Source organism: Colias philodice, chromosome 31, assembly GCF_061535455.1.
Source record: "Colias philodice isolate Cphi_HAF_F1 chromosome 31, ilColPhil1 Martin Lab GWU primary, whole genome shotgun sequence".
Classification (NCBI taxonomy): Eukaryota; Metazoa; Arthropoda; class Insecta; order Lepidoptera; family Pieridae; genus Colias; species Colias philodice.
This window is the reverse complement of record NC_143116.1, coordinates 3,825,002-3,842,001: the sequence shown is the minus strand read 5'-3', so window position 1 is coordinate 3,842,001 and position 17,000 is coordinate 3,825,002. Positions and strand designations below refer to the sequence as shown.

The 17,000-nt window shown below is 34.6% G+C and overlaps 2 protein-coding genes across 3 annotated transcripts in view; one reads left to right on the top strand and one right to left on the bottom strand.

The window, feature by feature from the left end:
* The window catches only part of CycG (cyclin G), a 39,069-nt gene extending 24,106 nt beyond the window's left edge, over nt 1–14,963 (top strand). For both annotated transcript variants that reach the window (XM_089713658.1, XM_089713659.1), the window contains exons 3-11: nt 2,487–2,693; nt 4,188–4,303; nt 5,437–5,564; nt 6,523–6,689; nt 10,274–10,385; nt 11,089–11,186; nt 11,595–11,720; nt 12,266–12,354; nt 12,634–14,963. In XM_089713658.1, the coding sequence (XP_089569784.1) occupies nt 2,523–2,693; nt 4,188–4,303; nt 5,437–5,564; nt 6,523–6,689; nt 10,274–10,385; nt 11,089–11,186; nt 11,595–11,720; nt 12,266–12,354; nt 12,634–12,715 (1,089 nt within the window). In that variant the 5' untranslated portion in view covers nt 2,487–2,522 and the 3' untranslated portion in view covers nt 12,716–14,963. The remainder of the gene's footprint in view (nt 1–2,486; nt 2,694–4,187; nt 4,304–5,436; nt 5,565–6,522; nt 6,690–10,273; nt 10,386–11,088; nt 11,187–11,594; nt 11,721–12,265; nt 12,355–12,633) is intronic.
* LOC149475213 (uncharacterized) lies at nt 7,416–9,559 on the bottom strand. Its single transcript, XM_089713739.1, has 3 exons — nt 9,521–9,559; nt 8,743–9,097; nt 7,416–8,667 (listed from the first exon to the last, which is right to left on the bottom strand). Exons 1-3 carry the CDS (start codon nt 9,557–9,559, stop codon nt 8,561–8,563), a joined length of 501 nt encoding a protein of 166 aa, XP_089569865.1. The 3' UTR covers nt 7,416–8,560.
* Nucleotides 14,964–17,000: the final 2,037 nt, after the last annotated feature.

Sequence of the window (17,000 nt, the reverse complement as noted above, 5' to 3'; positions counted from 1 at the left end):
CTTACAAAAACACCATCAACATTCATTCAAGTATAATTTGCGTATAATTGAGCAACAAAAACTAAATATGTAGATTGTAGAACGCTAGCACAATAGAAATACATACATAAATGTATGAGTTACGAAAATTTGTAGACTTAAAAATAGTTGCGAATTTATGTGTGAGTTAAATACTTAAGTTTCGTATGTACTAGCTGTGCTCCGCTTCTGTTGGTCTTATCGAGATGATATAATATAGTCTTATAGCCTTCCTCGATAAATGGGCTATCTAACACCGAAATAATTTTTCAAATCGGACCAGTCGTTACCGAGATAAGCCCGTTCAAACAAACAAACTCTTCAGCTTTATAATATTAGTATAGTAAGATGTTCCGGGCCGCCATTAAGTTTGAATAGTACTGTACATAGAACATAGTACTGTACATAGAGTATATATTCATCTCATACACTGATAAGAGCATAGATTGCTTCACGTTACAACACTGGTGACCTCTGTCGGCCAAACGATGTGCGATTACGAAATATGTGCTGTTGAAACTAATTGTTATGTGATGTACAATGTACATACGAAAGATGTAGAATATTTGGATGGAATTGAGTTGTAGACATGCGTTCGTCAATACAATTAAAGCGGGCTACACACAATCTCGGTTGCATGACGGTCGGAGCAATTTCAGCTCTTGTCTAAATTGCCCCTGCTTGCCTATACACATCACAATTAAGGTGGCAATTAGGGTGCAATACCAATATTGCCCCTGCTGCAGGTATGTAAGTAGCCGGATTTATTTGTTGTATGAATTTATGTAGATTGTAGATGGTAGGGCATTAACCGCTCACCCTGACTTCGCTAGGGTCATACTGGAAAAAACAGTGTGTGTTTTAAAAAAAATTAAAATCTCGAATAATTTAAAGTATTTGTTTATCTGAGACAAACTCTCCAAGCTTTGATCTATCATTGGCGACTTCTTCAACCCGGGATTTCCATGCGAAAGTGCGAAATTTTAATGCGGGAAAAGCCTTATCTCTTCTCATTTAAACAATAAAATGACATTGTATAAAATTCGTATATCATTTCGGTTGTTAGGGTTACTGACCGTATATCGGAACATATGTTTCACGTCAATGGGGGGTTCGATGGCCGTAAGTACTTGTTGTATACGCGATTCTGATTGGCCGATCGTTGAAGGCAGATGTTTGTTTTTGTTAAAGATTTCAATTTATTTGGGTATTGTTTTGTTGTTATCTTTATATTTTTAAACTCATTTTCTTTGCGAAAATAGTAAATACTGATGTTGAAAATAAGAAAGTAATTACCCTGTTTATTTGCTGGTTACGCTATCACAATGTGACGTACCGATATCGATATGTTTGGATTTATTGGATAGATGTTATTTAGGGAGGAACAAAGGTTACTGCTACTCGTTTATAACAGTAAAAGTTATGTAAAAATCTTTACAAAATGTTAAAGCAGGAACTAATTCATTATATTATTCTCACAAAACTGTATAAAATGTTCACTATAGTATGTAGTTGGTTAAAGTGAAAACATAGAAGTATGCATTTTGCGACTCGGAAATTTGATACCGTGTATTTATTTTCGGAAGGAAACCCCTAATGTTATTATAACGAGGAAGTTTTAACATGACAAAGTATTATCAAATGATAACATGGTGTTTGTATAGTAAATTATCGATATATTTTGCGTGGAATTTTCTAGAATGATTGTTGTTTGTGATAAAGCTAAAGATACGGTCTTCTCTATTAGTATTCGAAAGAAGAGTTATATATTCTTGTTTCTAGAATTTAATATATTCAACATTCGACTATTAATTACATAATTTTATTGTCTCCTCGTTGGTCCGTGTTAAATGTTCGAATAGTGGGAACAATGATTATTAATTAATGAAATTTATATTATATACATACAGTAAACTTTATATCATTTCATAAAAATGTATAATATAATATATAATAAAACGCGTAAATATAAACATAAGAGAACTCTACATTTATACAGGGTGTCCCACTGTTGGTATACTAAGCTCAAAATAGGTTATAGTTTTGCATACGCTGAGTACGTAAAAATACTTAAAAAATTCCAGACGCATTTTTTTTTCAAATAGATGAAATCTTAAAACTCTATGTGTATACCCATAACACGCAACCCGCCCAGCTTTGCCACCAGCACGTGGGCTATCGTTTAAGATTATGTTTTCATAGACAAAATGCTCACATTAGAGAAGCGTTATATGCCGGCTGCGTGAAGCCAGAGAAGAAAACATGGATTTTCAGGAAAAATTTAGCTAAAAATTTTTGACGAAATTTTGTTGTTAAGTATTTTTTTCATGATCAGTGTATGCAAACCTATAAGTCCCTTCGCGCTTAGTATACCAATAGTGTGACACCCTGTATATGTTTACAATACAGTATTGCTATATACTCAATTATCTTTAACACCACAATTAACACATTAGATCGCATTCCAGGTGCCGATTCACCCTCCGCTCGCGCAACCCGACCGAATGTTGAGAGCGGGCGCGGGGCAGCCGGAGGCAGCCGAGCAGACGGTAGCGTCGTCTACACAGCAACACGTGCAGTGCGACGATCCGTCAGCGATGTACGCGACGCTCAACGAGTACCTGCAGATGGAGGGCAAGTTCCAGCCGAGGTTGGGCTTGCCGCACGAGTCGGAGGTGCGTGGAATGCTCTAGAATCGTCTAGAATTGCTTGGAATCGTGTAGAATTGTGTAGGATCGTCTAGAATTAGCTAGAAGCAGCTAGAATCATCAAGGGCCGTCTAGTTTCGTTTGGAATCAGCTAAAATCGTCTAGAATAATCTAGGATTGTGTAGAATCGTCTAGTAACAGTTAGAATCATCAAGGGCCGTCTAGTTTCGTTTGGAATCAGCTAAAATCGTCTAGAATAATCTAGGATTGTGTAGAATCGTCTAGAAACAGTTAGAATCATCAAGGGTCGTCTAGTTTTGTTTAGAATCCACTAGAACCGTCTAGAATCATCTAGAAGCAGCTAGAATCATTATTACTACGATTCATAAGCGATAGGCTTGGCTAACAAATAATATTTTCAACTAATTTAAAAAAAAGGAGAATGTTCTTGATTATATTTTTTTTAGGTTTGTTACGAAAGAATTTTCGTTTAGGTTTCAGTGCTTCTTTTTTTTATAAAAGTAGGCGTCTTTCCGTTTGACCATTAAAATTGTGTGTGTCTAGTTGTAACAATTTAAAGGCATTTCTTATTAAAAACATTTCGAACTAGTGGTCCGCCCCGGCTTCGCCCGTGGTACATATTTCGCAATAATAGGTAAAGGTATTCGCCTATGTCCTTTCTCGGGTATCAAAATATGTCCATACCAAATTTCATGCAAATTGGTTCAGTAGTTTAGGCGTGATTGAGTAACAGACAGACAGACAGAGTTACTTTCGCATTTATAATATTAGTATGGATTAGCTATGTTATATGTTCAGTTATCTAGCAGTGACCTAACGCAATATTATGCCGTATGTATGCAAATTTATATAACCCAATAGTGGGTACATTGCATATGATTGTTTAAGTGAAAGTGTCAAATGGTATAGAGTGAGTCTATTTGTCTTTGGCAGTTTTGTTTGCTTGTCTTTTGTGATGTTATTTTAGAGTTAGCAGGATTCGGATTATGCTTATGTTTTCGCTGACAGAAGGTTATAAAAATATTTTATTCTTAGGTTCTTTGTTGCTAAAATGATTGAATACTGGCTTCCGCCCGCGGCTTCGCCCGCGTGGTGTTTTGATAAAAGATAGCCTATGTTCTTTCTCAGGGTCTAAAGATTGTCTGTGCCAAATTTCATCAAAATCGGTTGAGGTTTAAGCGGGAAAGCGTAACAGACAGACAGACAGACAGAGTTACTTTCGCATTTATAATATTAGTAGGGATTAGTAGGGATTTGCAGTATAATTATAATATCATATCCAATTATGTCTCAGAAGAAAAGCTGAACTTTATTTTGTATTCCCTGATTATGAATTTTCAATTTGAACTATTAGTTTTTTACTTTAAAACTCCATTAAAGTTAAAATTTGTACATACGTCTTTAGTCTTAATCGCTCTTACCATTTACTGCTTTGTTTCCCATATTTTTAATTTACTCATTCCACACAAACCCCGGTAACCGCTGAACCGTTTCCGATAGAACGGCGAGGTGACGATAGGCGCACGGGACGGCGCCGCGCACGTGCTGCGCTGTCTCAAGGTGTGGTTCGATCTGCCGACCGACGTGTTGATAAGTGCTGTCAGTCTGTTTGACCGGTGAGTGCAATATATTTATATTTACATAACATAAGACATAAAAACATTAAAAAACCACACATAAGAGATTAACATACACATTCATAAACCACAACAATAAAACATACGAGATTTACAAAAATCACAAATTCGTTAACCATCAGAAAAAAATGCAATCACGCTCAAAAATTGTCCGATCCTAAACTCTGCCCACAATTTCAAATTATATTCATGATAGGAAAATTAAGACTAATCTATATTAAAATCTAACAACATACACTTCTGAAACTACTGTATGGAGTAAGGCGACGATTTTGGTATGTTTGAATCTTGCCAAAGAAGTTTCACTTCTGACACGTGTGCTCGGCACACACGCTCTTTTTTATTTGAAGATGGCTAAGGTTATTTTTCTTAAAATAGAATTATTATATTATATATTATTTAACACAAAAAAATAAATTCCTTTTCATTATAAATAACTAGCTTTGCTCTGCGATATATGTATACTGTATAGCCTTCCTCGATAAATGGGCTATCTAACACTAAAATAATTTTTCAAATCGGACCAGTAGTTCCCGTGATTAGCGCGTTGAAACAAACAAACTGTTCAGCTTTATAATATTACAGTATAGATTTTTCCCATATTTATTACAGTTTTATTGCACGCCTCATAGGCGAAGCGTTGAGGTGGGTACTACTGTCACTTCGCGCAAAACATCTGATTTTTCAAACTTAAAATGTCTTTATGTATCATACATTGCACTTGTAAGATAATACATACACACACATATTAAGAAAAAAACACTATTTTTAACGTTCATGATATTTTTGATGTCATTTTTGTTATTTAAACTAGTTAAAAAACAGTTTAAAAAAGTTCTGTCTTGGACGTCCGTGTGTCTGTATGTGCGGATCCTTTTTCTTGTTAACACGATAGTGACCGAAATACTTTACTAATCGAGTCTTTTTTTTTCTCTTACGCTTGAGTATGCTCAGGAATAGAACCCTTTCATTTTTCAGGGTCTGATTCGATGTGGTTTAATTGTTATTAAATAAACAAAAATAATAATTAATAAATATTTATTAAAAAAAAATTATGAGGCGTGCACTTTTGGATTTTCCAAATTATTTTTATCTTTATTCCCTCATTCCAGGTTCCTAACAAAAATGAAGGTGCGTCCGTGCCACGTGCCCTGTATCACTGTGTCGTGTATGAACATTGCGATCGACGAATACGCTGAGGAGCATAAACAGGCGCGCAACGTTAGCGTCGAGGAGTTGGGTTAGTTTTTTTGTATTAGTTTCACCTGTATTTGTAACCAATTTTCATAGACATTTAATATAACTAAAGAGTCGAATTAGATGGATGAAAATTCAATGTTATAGCCATGGACGTATAAAAAAAGACGGACGCCGTATTACGAACAAACAACGTGAAGCCACCATAGTAAGCTAGTCGGCCGCCATTACGTCGTGAACTACCGACTGATTAACTGCGTCACTGTTTCACAAAAAATATTTAAAATGCCGTCTTGCGTGGTTAAATGGTGTCGCAACAGTACAATTTTAAATAACAAAACACAAGGGATTACATTTCACAGGGAAGCAAGTTATTTCTTTTATGTTTTAAGCCGCCATTGTCATCAGGACAGCTGTTGCTATGGCAACATGGCACACTCACATGGATGTTCGCCGCCATTACTAGGCTTCACTCAATGTTTAGGCGATAAACCGTCCGTCTTTTTTTATACGTCCATGGTTATAGCACTTATAGCCTACATAACTAGAAATTAGTCTATATCTATTTACTGCATAACTAGTAACTGACAACTGTATTATAATTTTTAAAATCCATTCATTGAGACTCTATATTAAAACAACAATAATTCAATTTTTCTTCTTTACATTATTAGGATACATAAAAGTTGATTTGTAGTGTCATTTTATTAATGCCTCGTCTATCTATAATCTATATAATATACCTCACTAGAGTCTATAACATTTTTTTATTATGTGTATATGTTAAGGTCAACACCCTGAACCAGTCAATATCCTTATTGACGGTTATTAAGGTTATTGACTAAGGGCGTCGGTTAATATCCTTATTGACTGATTTTATCTGACAAAATCAGTCAATAAGGATATTTACTGGTTCAGGGTTTTGACTGTAGCATATATATTTCTATCTATCTTTGTGTCTATTCACACAATCTTCTAATAAACATATTATCTTTCCACAGTATCAGTATCCCAATCGGCTTGCACATCCGGTGACGTTGCCCGCATGTCACGTGTAGTACGCGACAAACTCGCCCTCGCTAATGGCGGAGCATTGACTGCAGCTCGCTGGCTGCGCTTGTTGCGCGGGATTGTGGTGACCGCTGCAAGGGAGATGGGGGTGTGCCCTGTGAGTATATGTACACTGTAGGGTTGGGTACACACATGCTACACACATGCTACACCATGCTACACACATGCTACACACATGCTACACACATGCTACACACATGCTACACACATGCTACACACATGCTACACACGTGCTACACATGCTACACACATGCTACACACGTGCTACACACATGCTACACACATGCTACACACATGCTACACACATGCTACACACGTGCTACACACGTGCTACACACATGCTACACACATGCTACACACGTGCTACATACATGGTACACACGTGCTACACACGTGATACACACATGCTACACACATGCTACACACATGCTACACACATGCTACACAAATGCTACACACGTGCTACACACATGCTACACAAATGCTACACACGTGCTACACACATGCTACACACGTGTTACACACATGCTACACACATGCTACACACGTGCTACACACATCCTACACACGTGCTACACATGCTACACACGTGCTACACACATGCTACACACATGCTACACACGTGCTACACACGTGCTACACACATGCTACACAAATGCTACACACGTGCTACACACATGCTACACACGTGCTACACACATGCTACACACATGCTACACACATGCTACACACATGCTACACACATGCTACACACATGCTACACACATGCTACACAAATGCTACACACATGCTACACAAATGCTACACACGTGCTACACACATGCTACACACATGCTACACACATGCTACTCACATACCTACTACACGCATACTACAAACATATAACACTCATAACTTACTATAGTAATGGGTGCGTTGCTATGGTAACGGGGCGCGTTGCTAAGGTAACTGATGCGTTGCTAAACCAACATGGCGCCCGCGCTACAGCTGTTCTCATAATGACGCGCTAGCGCAAGCGAGCGCACACATGGATGTCATGGTTTGAATGCTATACCAACTACTTTGATACTCTTCTTACTGCTGTATGAAGTATGCGCTTTGCTTAAGCAGTTCATCTCATGAAAAATGTCTAATAACAATATTGTTTCAATACAAATTTTTGCATTCCCTTTGCCCTTTGCTATAATTTTGGCAATTACCAAAATAGTGCCTACGGTTTAACCGTGAAAACTCAAACAAACCACTTTCCCCTCTATACACCCAATAACAAACTCATAACAATTATAATAGACCGGGATCCCTCGCCCTTTTTCGTAAGTGATTACTAACAAGCTAAATTTTCGTCAGTAGCTTCATTTTGACGAGACGCCCAACATTAGCTAGTACAAAAATTTCGTAAGTGGTAGCTAACAGGGGTAATGAGAACATAATTTGTTGATTTAGTGGTTATCAAAAATTCATTACTAACTGGTTTTTTTATTTATAATTCTTATAATAATAATCTAAATTAGCCGAAAAAATATTTGTCCTACAAAATGCTAGGTTTGATCAACGAGGTCCCATTTTTGCAACATGTACTATGTACGAGGTCATGAAAAATTATTACTAACCAGCTGATTTTTTTTTTGTTGGTTAGTTAATAATTATATAATTTAACGCCCACATTGTCCTACACATTACGTGGAACGTTTTTCTAGTCCTAGACTCCTAAGTTGTCCATACCACAGGACCATTTTTTTTATTAGTAACTGTAGGACAAAAGTATCACGTGATACATTAGTGTGTTTTTTATCCGAATAAAACAATGTCCTACAAAAAAACTGGTATGCATCCGTAGTCCTACAATAATCGTAATTTTCCTTTTTCCTATGTGCAACATGAGGTAAAGTGAAAATATATTTATTGAAATAAATCAACTTTATTATGTAACATACATGAAAAAGTAGATATTTTTATATAAAAAAGTAATTAATTTTCATCTGACTCATCAGAAAAACGTTCATCCTCACTACTGGCATCACTCTCCTCATCTTCATCAGTATCTTCTTCATTCTGATCTTCCGTGGTATCTAAATCTGTAATAATATGAAAAAATTAATTAATGTCGCCGAAAAATTAAAAACCAAATTTCAATAATATTAATAGGGTACCTTGCAATTGAGAAGATAATTCTTCAAAGGATGGGCTTTGAGGACCATCAAACCAATAATACTCGTATTTACCATCAATTATTGTCCATCCATAATTTTCAGGTACTTTATCTGTGGGGCACCGCATGTGTGCATTACACCATACATTGCTGATGAATACCGTTCTTTTAATGTGTTGCAACAATTCTTGTTTTGTTGGTGGCAAACTGGAAGGATCATATCCTATAATATTTTTTTTTAATACTTTTTCACTTCCACCTTTTGATCTATAGCCTTTTTCAAATAGTTCATACCGTCCTCTGTTGATATCATTTTTGGTTTTTAATGAGTACACTCTACATACATACTTTTCAACCTTGAATTAGCCAATGAGAATGCAGCGCCCCGCTTCACCATACCTCAAGTTGTTGACAGATTGAACTTAGTACATACAAGCTAACATTAGGCGTCTAGTGGTTGTGTGGTCGATGTTTCAGAGCGTCCAACACGTGGTCAACAGAAAAAAACAGCACGGTTATAGTCGGCTTCAGCATGGAGTAACTAAACACAGTACGCAGCATCGCGCGCATGCGTACTAATATAACTAAACTCCAATAGAAAAATGTACAGAATGAATAGATTTTTATTGTTATGAATTTCAAATTCCATTGGAGGATCAGCAAAATATACCATGCAATTTGTAGGACAATGTGGGCGTTAAATTATATAATTATTAACTAACCAACAAAAAAAAAATCAGCTGGTTAGTAATAATTTTTCATGACCTCGTAAATAGTACATGTTGCAAAAATGGGACCTCGTTGATCAAACCTAGCATTTTGTAGGACAAATATTTTTTCGGCTACTTTAGATTATTATTATAAGAATTATAAATTAAAAAACCAGTTAGTAATAAATTTTTGATAACCACTAAATCAACAAATTATGTCCTCATTACCCCTGTTAGCTACCACAATCGAGCATTTTCGTAAAGGAAATTCTTGGGCGTCTCATTGAAACGAAGCTACTCACGAAGTTTCAACTTGATACTAATTATTTTTACATCTAGTATTTGTACTACAACCTAAGAGTGTCGGACTAGAAAAACGTTCCACGTAATGTGTAGGACAATGTGGGCGTTAAATTATATAATTATTAACGAACCAACAAAAAAAAAATCAGCTGGTTAGTAATAATTTTTCATGACCTCGTAAATAGTACATGTTGCAAAAATGGGACCTCGTTGATCAAACCTAGCATTTTGTAGGACAAATATTTTTTCGGCTAATTTAGATTATTATTATAAGAATTATAAATAAAAAAACCAGTTAGTAATGAATTTTTGATAACCACTAAATCAACAAATTATGTTCTCATTACCCCTGTTAGCTACCACTTACGAAATTTTTGTACTAGCTAATGTTGGGCGTCTCGTCAAAATGAAGCTACTGACGAAAATTTAGCTTGTTAGTAATCACTTACGAAAAAGGGCGAGGGATCCCGGTCTATAACATCACTACAATAAATAATAACCCATTTTTCTCCCTTTTAGCCGCTTTCCGAAGAAAAGCTAATGAAACTGTTAGAGATAGCAGTTTGTGACGCAGAGTGTGTTAACGCGAGGAGCAGTGAACTAGCGTTGGTTATATTGTACCATCAGTTGGGTGAGTTTTTGTTTATTTAAGGGCCGATTTTTCAATGCTTGGATAAAACTTATCCGTCCAATAAAGTATTACACGATAATATTAAAATGTCACGTAAAGTGTCAAATACGGGCAATTAGAATACGTTTTTAAAATGGTAGTTTTATACATTATTCGACGAATAAGTTTTAACCAAGGATTGAAAAATCTGCCCTAAATCCTACTAATATTATAAATGCGAAAGTTTGTGAGGATGGACGTGTATGTGTGTGTTTGTTACTCTTTGACGCAAATATACTACTGAACCGATTTACCTTTACCCATGGGTTTCCCTTCGTGGAAAACCGCGCGGCTTAGCTTGTAATATTGAAATAACCGATTTTTACTGAATGAATTTGGATGTTAAGACTACATATTATACCAAAATAGTAAATTGTTTTACAATTTTTGTCTGTTTGTTCCGGCTAATCTCTGGAACGGCTGGAGCTATTTTGGCGGGATTTTCACTGACCGATAGGCGATGTGATAAGGAGTAACTTGCCACTTTTTTGTTCCGATATTTCATATGGATTCATGACCGATAGGCGATGTGATAAGAAGTAACTTGAGCTACTTTTTTAAAAGATTAGGAAATTTAGTTTTAAAAGTAAAAACTTATTTATTGTATAATATACAGGCGTAAAATCAAATAAAAAATAAATAAATAAATAATATTTCTTTACAGAATTAGAACTGGTAGAGTGGAGTCGGGAAGGTGGTCCCGTGCCCGAGGAAGCGTATTGCTTGTATGAATTCGCCGCGCAATTGCAGGCGTATTGTCATGTGAGTTTTATTACAATTATTTACAAATATTTGTATAATTCTAATTCTTATGACGATAAAAAAAATGATGTGAAATTTTAACAGATTTTAGTCGGTTCAAATCGCAGGGTTTGCGTTTGGCGTAAAATTTTCAGAAATCTTCGAATCTTTCTGATCATAATAAATGGATTTTTATCTTTGAGTAGAATTTATGGCATTTCAATGTTAATAATATTTTATTTACACAATGATGTCGTTAGATAACATTTCGTGATTATTGTAATTATAAATAAATACGGCTGAAAAACAGTTGTGAAGTGTGAACGCACTGGCCTTTTGGTCATATACATATCTGATTTTTACTGCGAAAAAATGAATTTTACCTTGTCACTTTACTCTTTGACTATAACAACTATAATGGCATTTCAGATGAGCGACGCGTCCCTAGTGGCGGTTCGTACGCGTTTCCGCAGTGTGTTAGCGCGGTACGAAGCTCGGGGTGCTTCCGTGCAGCGGCAGCGGCTCGTGTGGCGGCTCAGCGAGCGGACCCGTAAGGTGTGTGGTGGTGCCTTTATGTTAGGTGGTTGCCATAGCAACGCTGATGGGGTTACGGATGAATTCTACCCAAGAAGCTTATATCGAATACACTGGAGATTTCAGTATGAACATTAACTTGTAACAAGAAAGTATGGCCTTGAATGATGCCTGTATGTTTTTTTATCCCTTTCACACCTAACTTGCCAAGTTGAAAGTTTAAAGTGTGAAAGGGATAAAAAAAGGCGTCATTCAAGGCCATATTTTCTTGTTACAAGTTAATGTTCATACTGAAATCTCCAGTGTATTAGATATAAGCTTCTTGGTTGGCACGCGCGATTGCGCCATGTTGCGTTACCATAGCAACCGTAACCGTTGCAACGAACATACTACAAGCATGATTCCTATCTTATTTTACCCCTACGTTAAATCTCAATTAATTTAAGTTTATCGTTTTTTTTCGTTTACCCGTCTTTCGATGCTAAAGACGATTTCATTAAAAAAAAGCAATTAATGTTACCACATAAAACTGCTGAACAAATTCTAATGAAACTTTTTGACCGCAGGTGCTACGTCCAACAGACAAACTGACATCGATGCTGCCAACGATCGAGGAACAACACTTCGCTGTCGACTCTACGCCCGTAAGAAACAGGTAATTATTTGTAACTAGCTGCGCCCCGCGGTTTTACCCGCATTGCTCCGCTCCTGTTGGTCTTAGCGTGATGATATATAGCCTTCCTCGATAAATATGAAAAATATGAAATAGGTCCAGTCGTTTCGTAGACTAGCCGTAGAGTATGGTATATACAGATATTATTTTCTACATTTTTTTTTTATTGTCCTAATGTTTTGATCGAACTCCCCAACATTAAAATTTTGCATCAGCCTACATTTTTTTTTATTAATAAATTAAAAACATTTTTCTTTCTAGAACCGGAAGCGAAAGCAGCGAATGCGAAGAGACATCCGATTGGCCGAGGAGCCCCGTACTGCCTGTGTACTGCGACAACTAGCATAGGATAAATAAAAATAATAATAAAATTAAAAAAAAAATCAAACACAAAACTCGTTCTTTATTTAAATTTGGCGGGAACATGTCGAGGGAAAAGCAGATTCGTTCTTAAATTTAAGCATTAAAAAAAAAGAATAAACAAGCATTGATTTATAAACTGGCTGTTTGCAATTTTAATTAAGAAAAAAAGTTAGCTGTCAATTGGTTTTTTTAATTACGAAAAAAAATTGGTTACTGGCTGTATGTAATTTGAATAAAAAATTAATGAACGAATTTGTTTTTTTTTTTGTTAATAACCGGGCTAAGGAATGTGACTTGAGCGTTCAAATGTCGTTGGCGCGAAATTGAAAAAATGGTTTTTTATAAAAGTTAATAATAAATAATAATTAATAATGTCGAGATCCCACTTTTGAATATTCAAAAATCCGTGATCGAAATGATTTAATTGTATTTTAATAAAAGGCAGCGTGAATTTGACATGTTTTAATTTGGAACCGGTTAATAAATGAGGGAGTATTATTTTTAACGTTTTTTTTTTAATAATTGCATCCGCAAGGGCAATGGTCGTTTTTTTTAGTTTTTATCAGTATATAGCTTTATTAATTATTGTAATTTTTTTAGATAAAATCTACATTAAATCGGTTGTCGACGACATTTCACTGTAGCGTAGTTTCTTTTTAATATTTTTCGTTCAAGGCCACTAAAATTGTGCTAATAATAGGTAGTTTTTATGTATTTACGTTTTATAGTTAATATATATAAAAAAATGTGATCTGTCGTCGGTAAGTTGATACAAAACGAACATTGCTCTGGCCCATAGCTTAACTGTGATGATTTTTGTAAGTGAAAATGTTCAAAAAAAAAATTAATAAATAAAAATAAATAAATATTCCATATTTTCTAGATGTAAGTATAATACTTAAGACATGTGAATGCATATTTACGAGATAAAAAAAATGTCCACCGATTTTTTTAACGATTGAGAAAAACATCAATTGTATATTGTTATCGATTAATCTCGGCCGGGTTTAGTAATTCGTGATGCAAAAAAAAACAAACAAACAAAAAAACTTATTTTTAACTTAGCGTTTAATATTCATACTTATTTCTTAAAAGTATAAATATATAAATGACAAAAAAATAAATATAAATTGAAAAAAAATCATAAAAAAACGATCTCAAAACTTTTTTTTTTTCATAATAAATGTAACACTAATGTATAAAAAATCACCTTATGTGGCGTGTGTATGTTTTTTCGTTTGCTTGTGTTTTGTTATCTGTAGTTTAATTTATTTTTTAAAACGGTCAGCTCAAAGCAGGATTTAATAATAATATAATAAAATATATATTGCTACTCTGTGATAATATCTTATGAATAATATTGGCGGCAAGTCATTTTCAATGATAATTTTGATATCGCATATGTATAATTTTGTTTCAATTCGATTTACTAAATATTGTATAAATGACGATCATTAAAATGTGTAATGCTATCTCTTTCTATCGCATACAATTAGACTTTGTTAGAGCGAGAGGGGTGTTAACTTAAAAATTTGGTCGCATAATCGTGCCATCTCTCTCTAACTAAGGGAAGTTTATTCAAGATAGAAAGAGACTGTACTGTCAATGTGCTGTATTTAGTATAATAAGTTGGCTATTTGGCTTAATTTAGGTTTTAAGTACATTTTTTTATTATATAACTGTAGTATATTAATTGCATTTTTCATCATTTTCATTTTAATGTACCTAGATAGTCAAAACGGTCAATATATTTTCGAATCGAATTTGCGCAGTTTGCAGGATCGCTGACTTGTCATTTAAACTTGATGCTATCAAATATTATAAGTAAAAAGGTATAGGTAGATTATAAGCGCGAAAGACACGTCTAAATGTGGCTAATTGGCCACAATTTACTTCAGTCTCTTTCTAACGACAGTTGAATCATGCCATCTCACTTTGACGGCTAACCGTGTGTGCGTTAGTGTATTTTTAAGATCGAATGTTGTGTTTGTAACCTATCTACACCTTTTTACGTATACTATGATATTTTTTCTAGTTAAATATATGTAATATCAATGTTATCTATAGAAAATATTATAAATGAGTATATGTCACGGGAATATCACCAGAAATGGCAGATGTGTTCATATTTTATTGTAAAATTTTGTATCTTGCATTTAAATGTAGTGTGAATGTATCGATTGTAAATGTGTGGAACTCGAATTAGTGGAATACAGAATGCGACCTTATGCTGTGGTTTTATTTTATTCTACATACCCAATCTTAAAAAAACATATATATTATGTGTACTCTGACTTGATGCTACTAATATCACTTATAGAGAAGAAGCCTATAGCCTTCCTCGATAAAATAGGCTATCTAACACTGAAAGAGTTTTTCAAATCGGACCCTTAGTTCCTGAGATAGAGCGTTCAAACAAACATAGCTTTATAATATTACTAGATGTGCCCCGCGGTTGTATCCGCATTGCTTCATTGCTTAGCGTGATATAATATAGCCTCTAGCCTTCCTCGATAAATGGGCTATCTAACACCGAAAGAATGATGTGGTTGATATTCACAGAAAATTTAATACATACTTCATAACTAATTGTTAGTATTATTTATAGTTACAAGTGTAGGTTTATAATTTTTTGCATGTTGTGTTCGCTCCTAGATAGCGTCCAACTAAATTTCACACAGATTATGACTGAATTTTCACTTTTTTCTAACAGATGGAACGTCGAGTTATCAGACCAAATAATACCTAATAATAATAAAACAAAAACAATATACCCTACATAAACACACACCCTACAGAAACACTATTTGCGAAGCATACCTATAGAAATACAACAAAAGATAACTTAAAACTATACTGTGACTATACCATTAAAAAGGGGAATAAATATTATGACCACCAAAAAATACTTCGATACCTACCTACCCGATCTCTTTTACCAAAAAATAAAAATATATTTAACACCAAAAAAAAAAATTAAGCCCAAAAACTTCTTATAAGTATAGAACTATTTCTAGCTGTTTTATTCACGACTGTAATTCAAATTGTATTTGGGGACCAAAAATAGTAAATGATCACCAAATTTTTGTGAGCAAATTAACGTGCTATTTTTGCCCAATTAAAACACTAGTTATGATTGCCAAAAAATGTGATTTCATATTAGAGCATGTCTCCGGCTTACAAGCTCGACACTGGATGCACATGTCTAAAGTTTCTCAAAGATTATATTTGCAAGCCGGCAGCCACCTCCTGAGGCAAGAGGCATGAAACGTAAACGACCAGCCAAAGATAAAAAAAAGCATTTATAAATTTAATAAAAGACTAGCTTACCGACCGCGGCTTCGCCCGCTTTGTCTAAAACCTAACAAATTATATACTAAAACCTTCCTCTTGAATCACTTTATCTATTAAAAAAAACCGCATCAAAATCCGTTGCGTAATTTTAAAGATTTAAGCATACAAAGGGACATAGGGACAGAGAAAGCGACTTTGTTTTATACTATGTAGTGATTTATAGAAATTGTAACTAAGTATGACTCTTATTTGTTTTAGAGCTATAGACGAATGAAGAAATATTTTTTTTTGTGGTTTAGATAGTTAAATAAAGAGCTTGAAAACATTTTACAATAGTGGGTCAAACTAGGAGTTTACTGTTTGGTCAAAAAAATATTTATAAAGCGTAATTTACTTCAATACGAAAACGAGATGTTCAACATTATGCATGTTAGCAAGATGTACAAACGTTGGTTATGTTATGAGGATTTATATGTTTGTAGGATATACAGTCAAAACTCGTCGAACTCTGAAAAAAAAACCCTTTTTTTTCATAAGTTCTGCTTGCGCGCCATCTATAATTTACAACAATTAACTAATCAAATAATTTATCCAATACTTTGAAGTAGTACGGTGGCATTAACATAGATGGCGCTAAAACTAAATTGTAGCAAAGTCGCAGAAAGCTATCGAGTAATTCGAAAATTACGTCACCGTCGAGTTGGCACTGTCAACGAGACACCCAGATTCAAGACTTCACTAAAATAAGGTAACTCACTAACAAATAACAAAAAAAAAAAAAATCAAATCGGTAACAAATGCGTCGTAAAAAAGCTCGCAAAACTAATGAATATAAAGCTTTATACGATGAATTAATAGAAAATTACACATCATTATATATTCCGATATTAAAATATTACAACATCCAACCAAATGTTTACCGTCTTCGCGAAAAGCAAACTATAAATTTAATTGACGAGCGCAAACCGTCC

Bases quoted from the DNA above. Each gene is read 5' to 3' on its own strand.
- LOC149475213 (XM_089713739.1), bottom strand. From the start codon at position 9,559: ATGCTAGGTTTGATCAACGAGGTCCCATTTTTGCAACAT. The intron at 9,098-9,520 runs GTACTATTTACG...GGCTAATTCAAG, and splicing joins AGGTCCCATTTTTGCAACAT to GTTGAAAAGTATGTATGTAG. The intron at 8,668-8,742 runs GTACCCTATTAA...ATATTATTACAG, and splicing joins ATTATCTTCTCAATTGCAAG to ATTTAGATACCACGGAAGAT.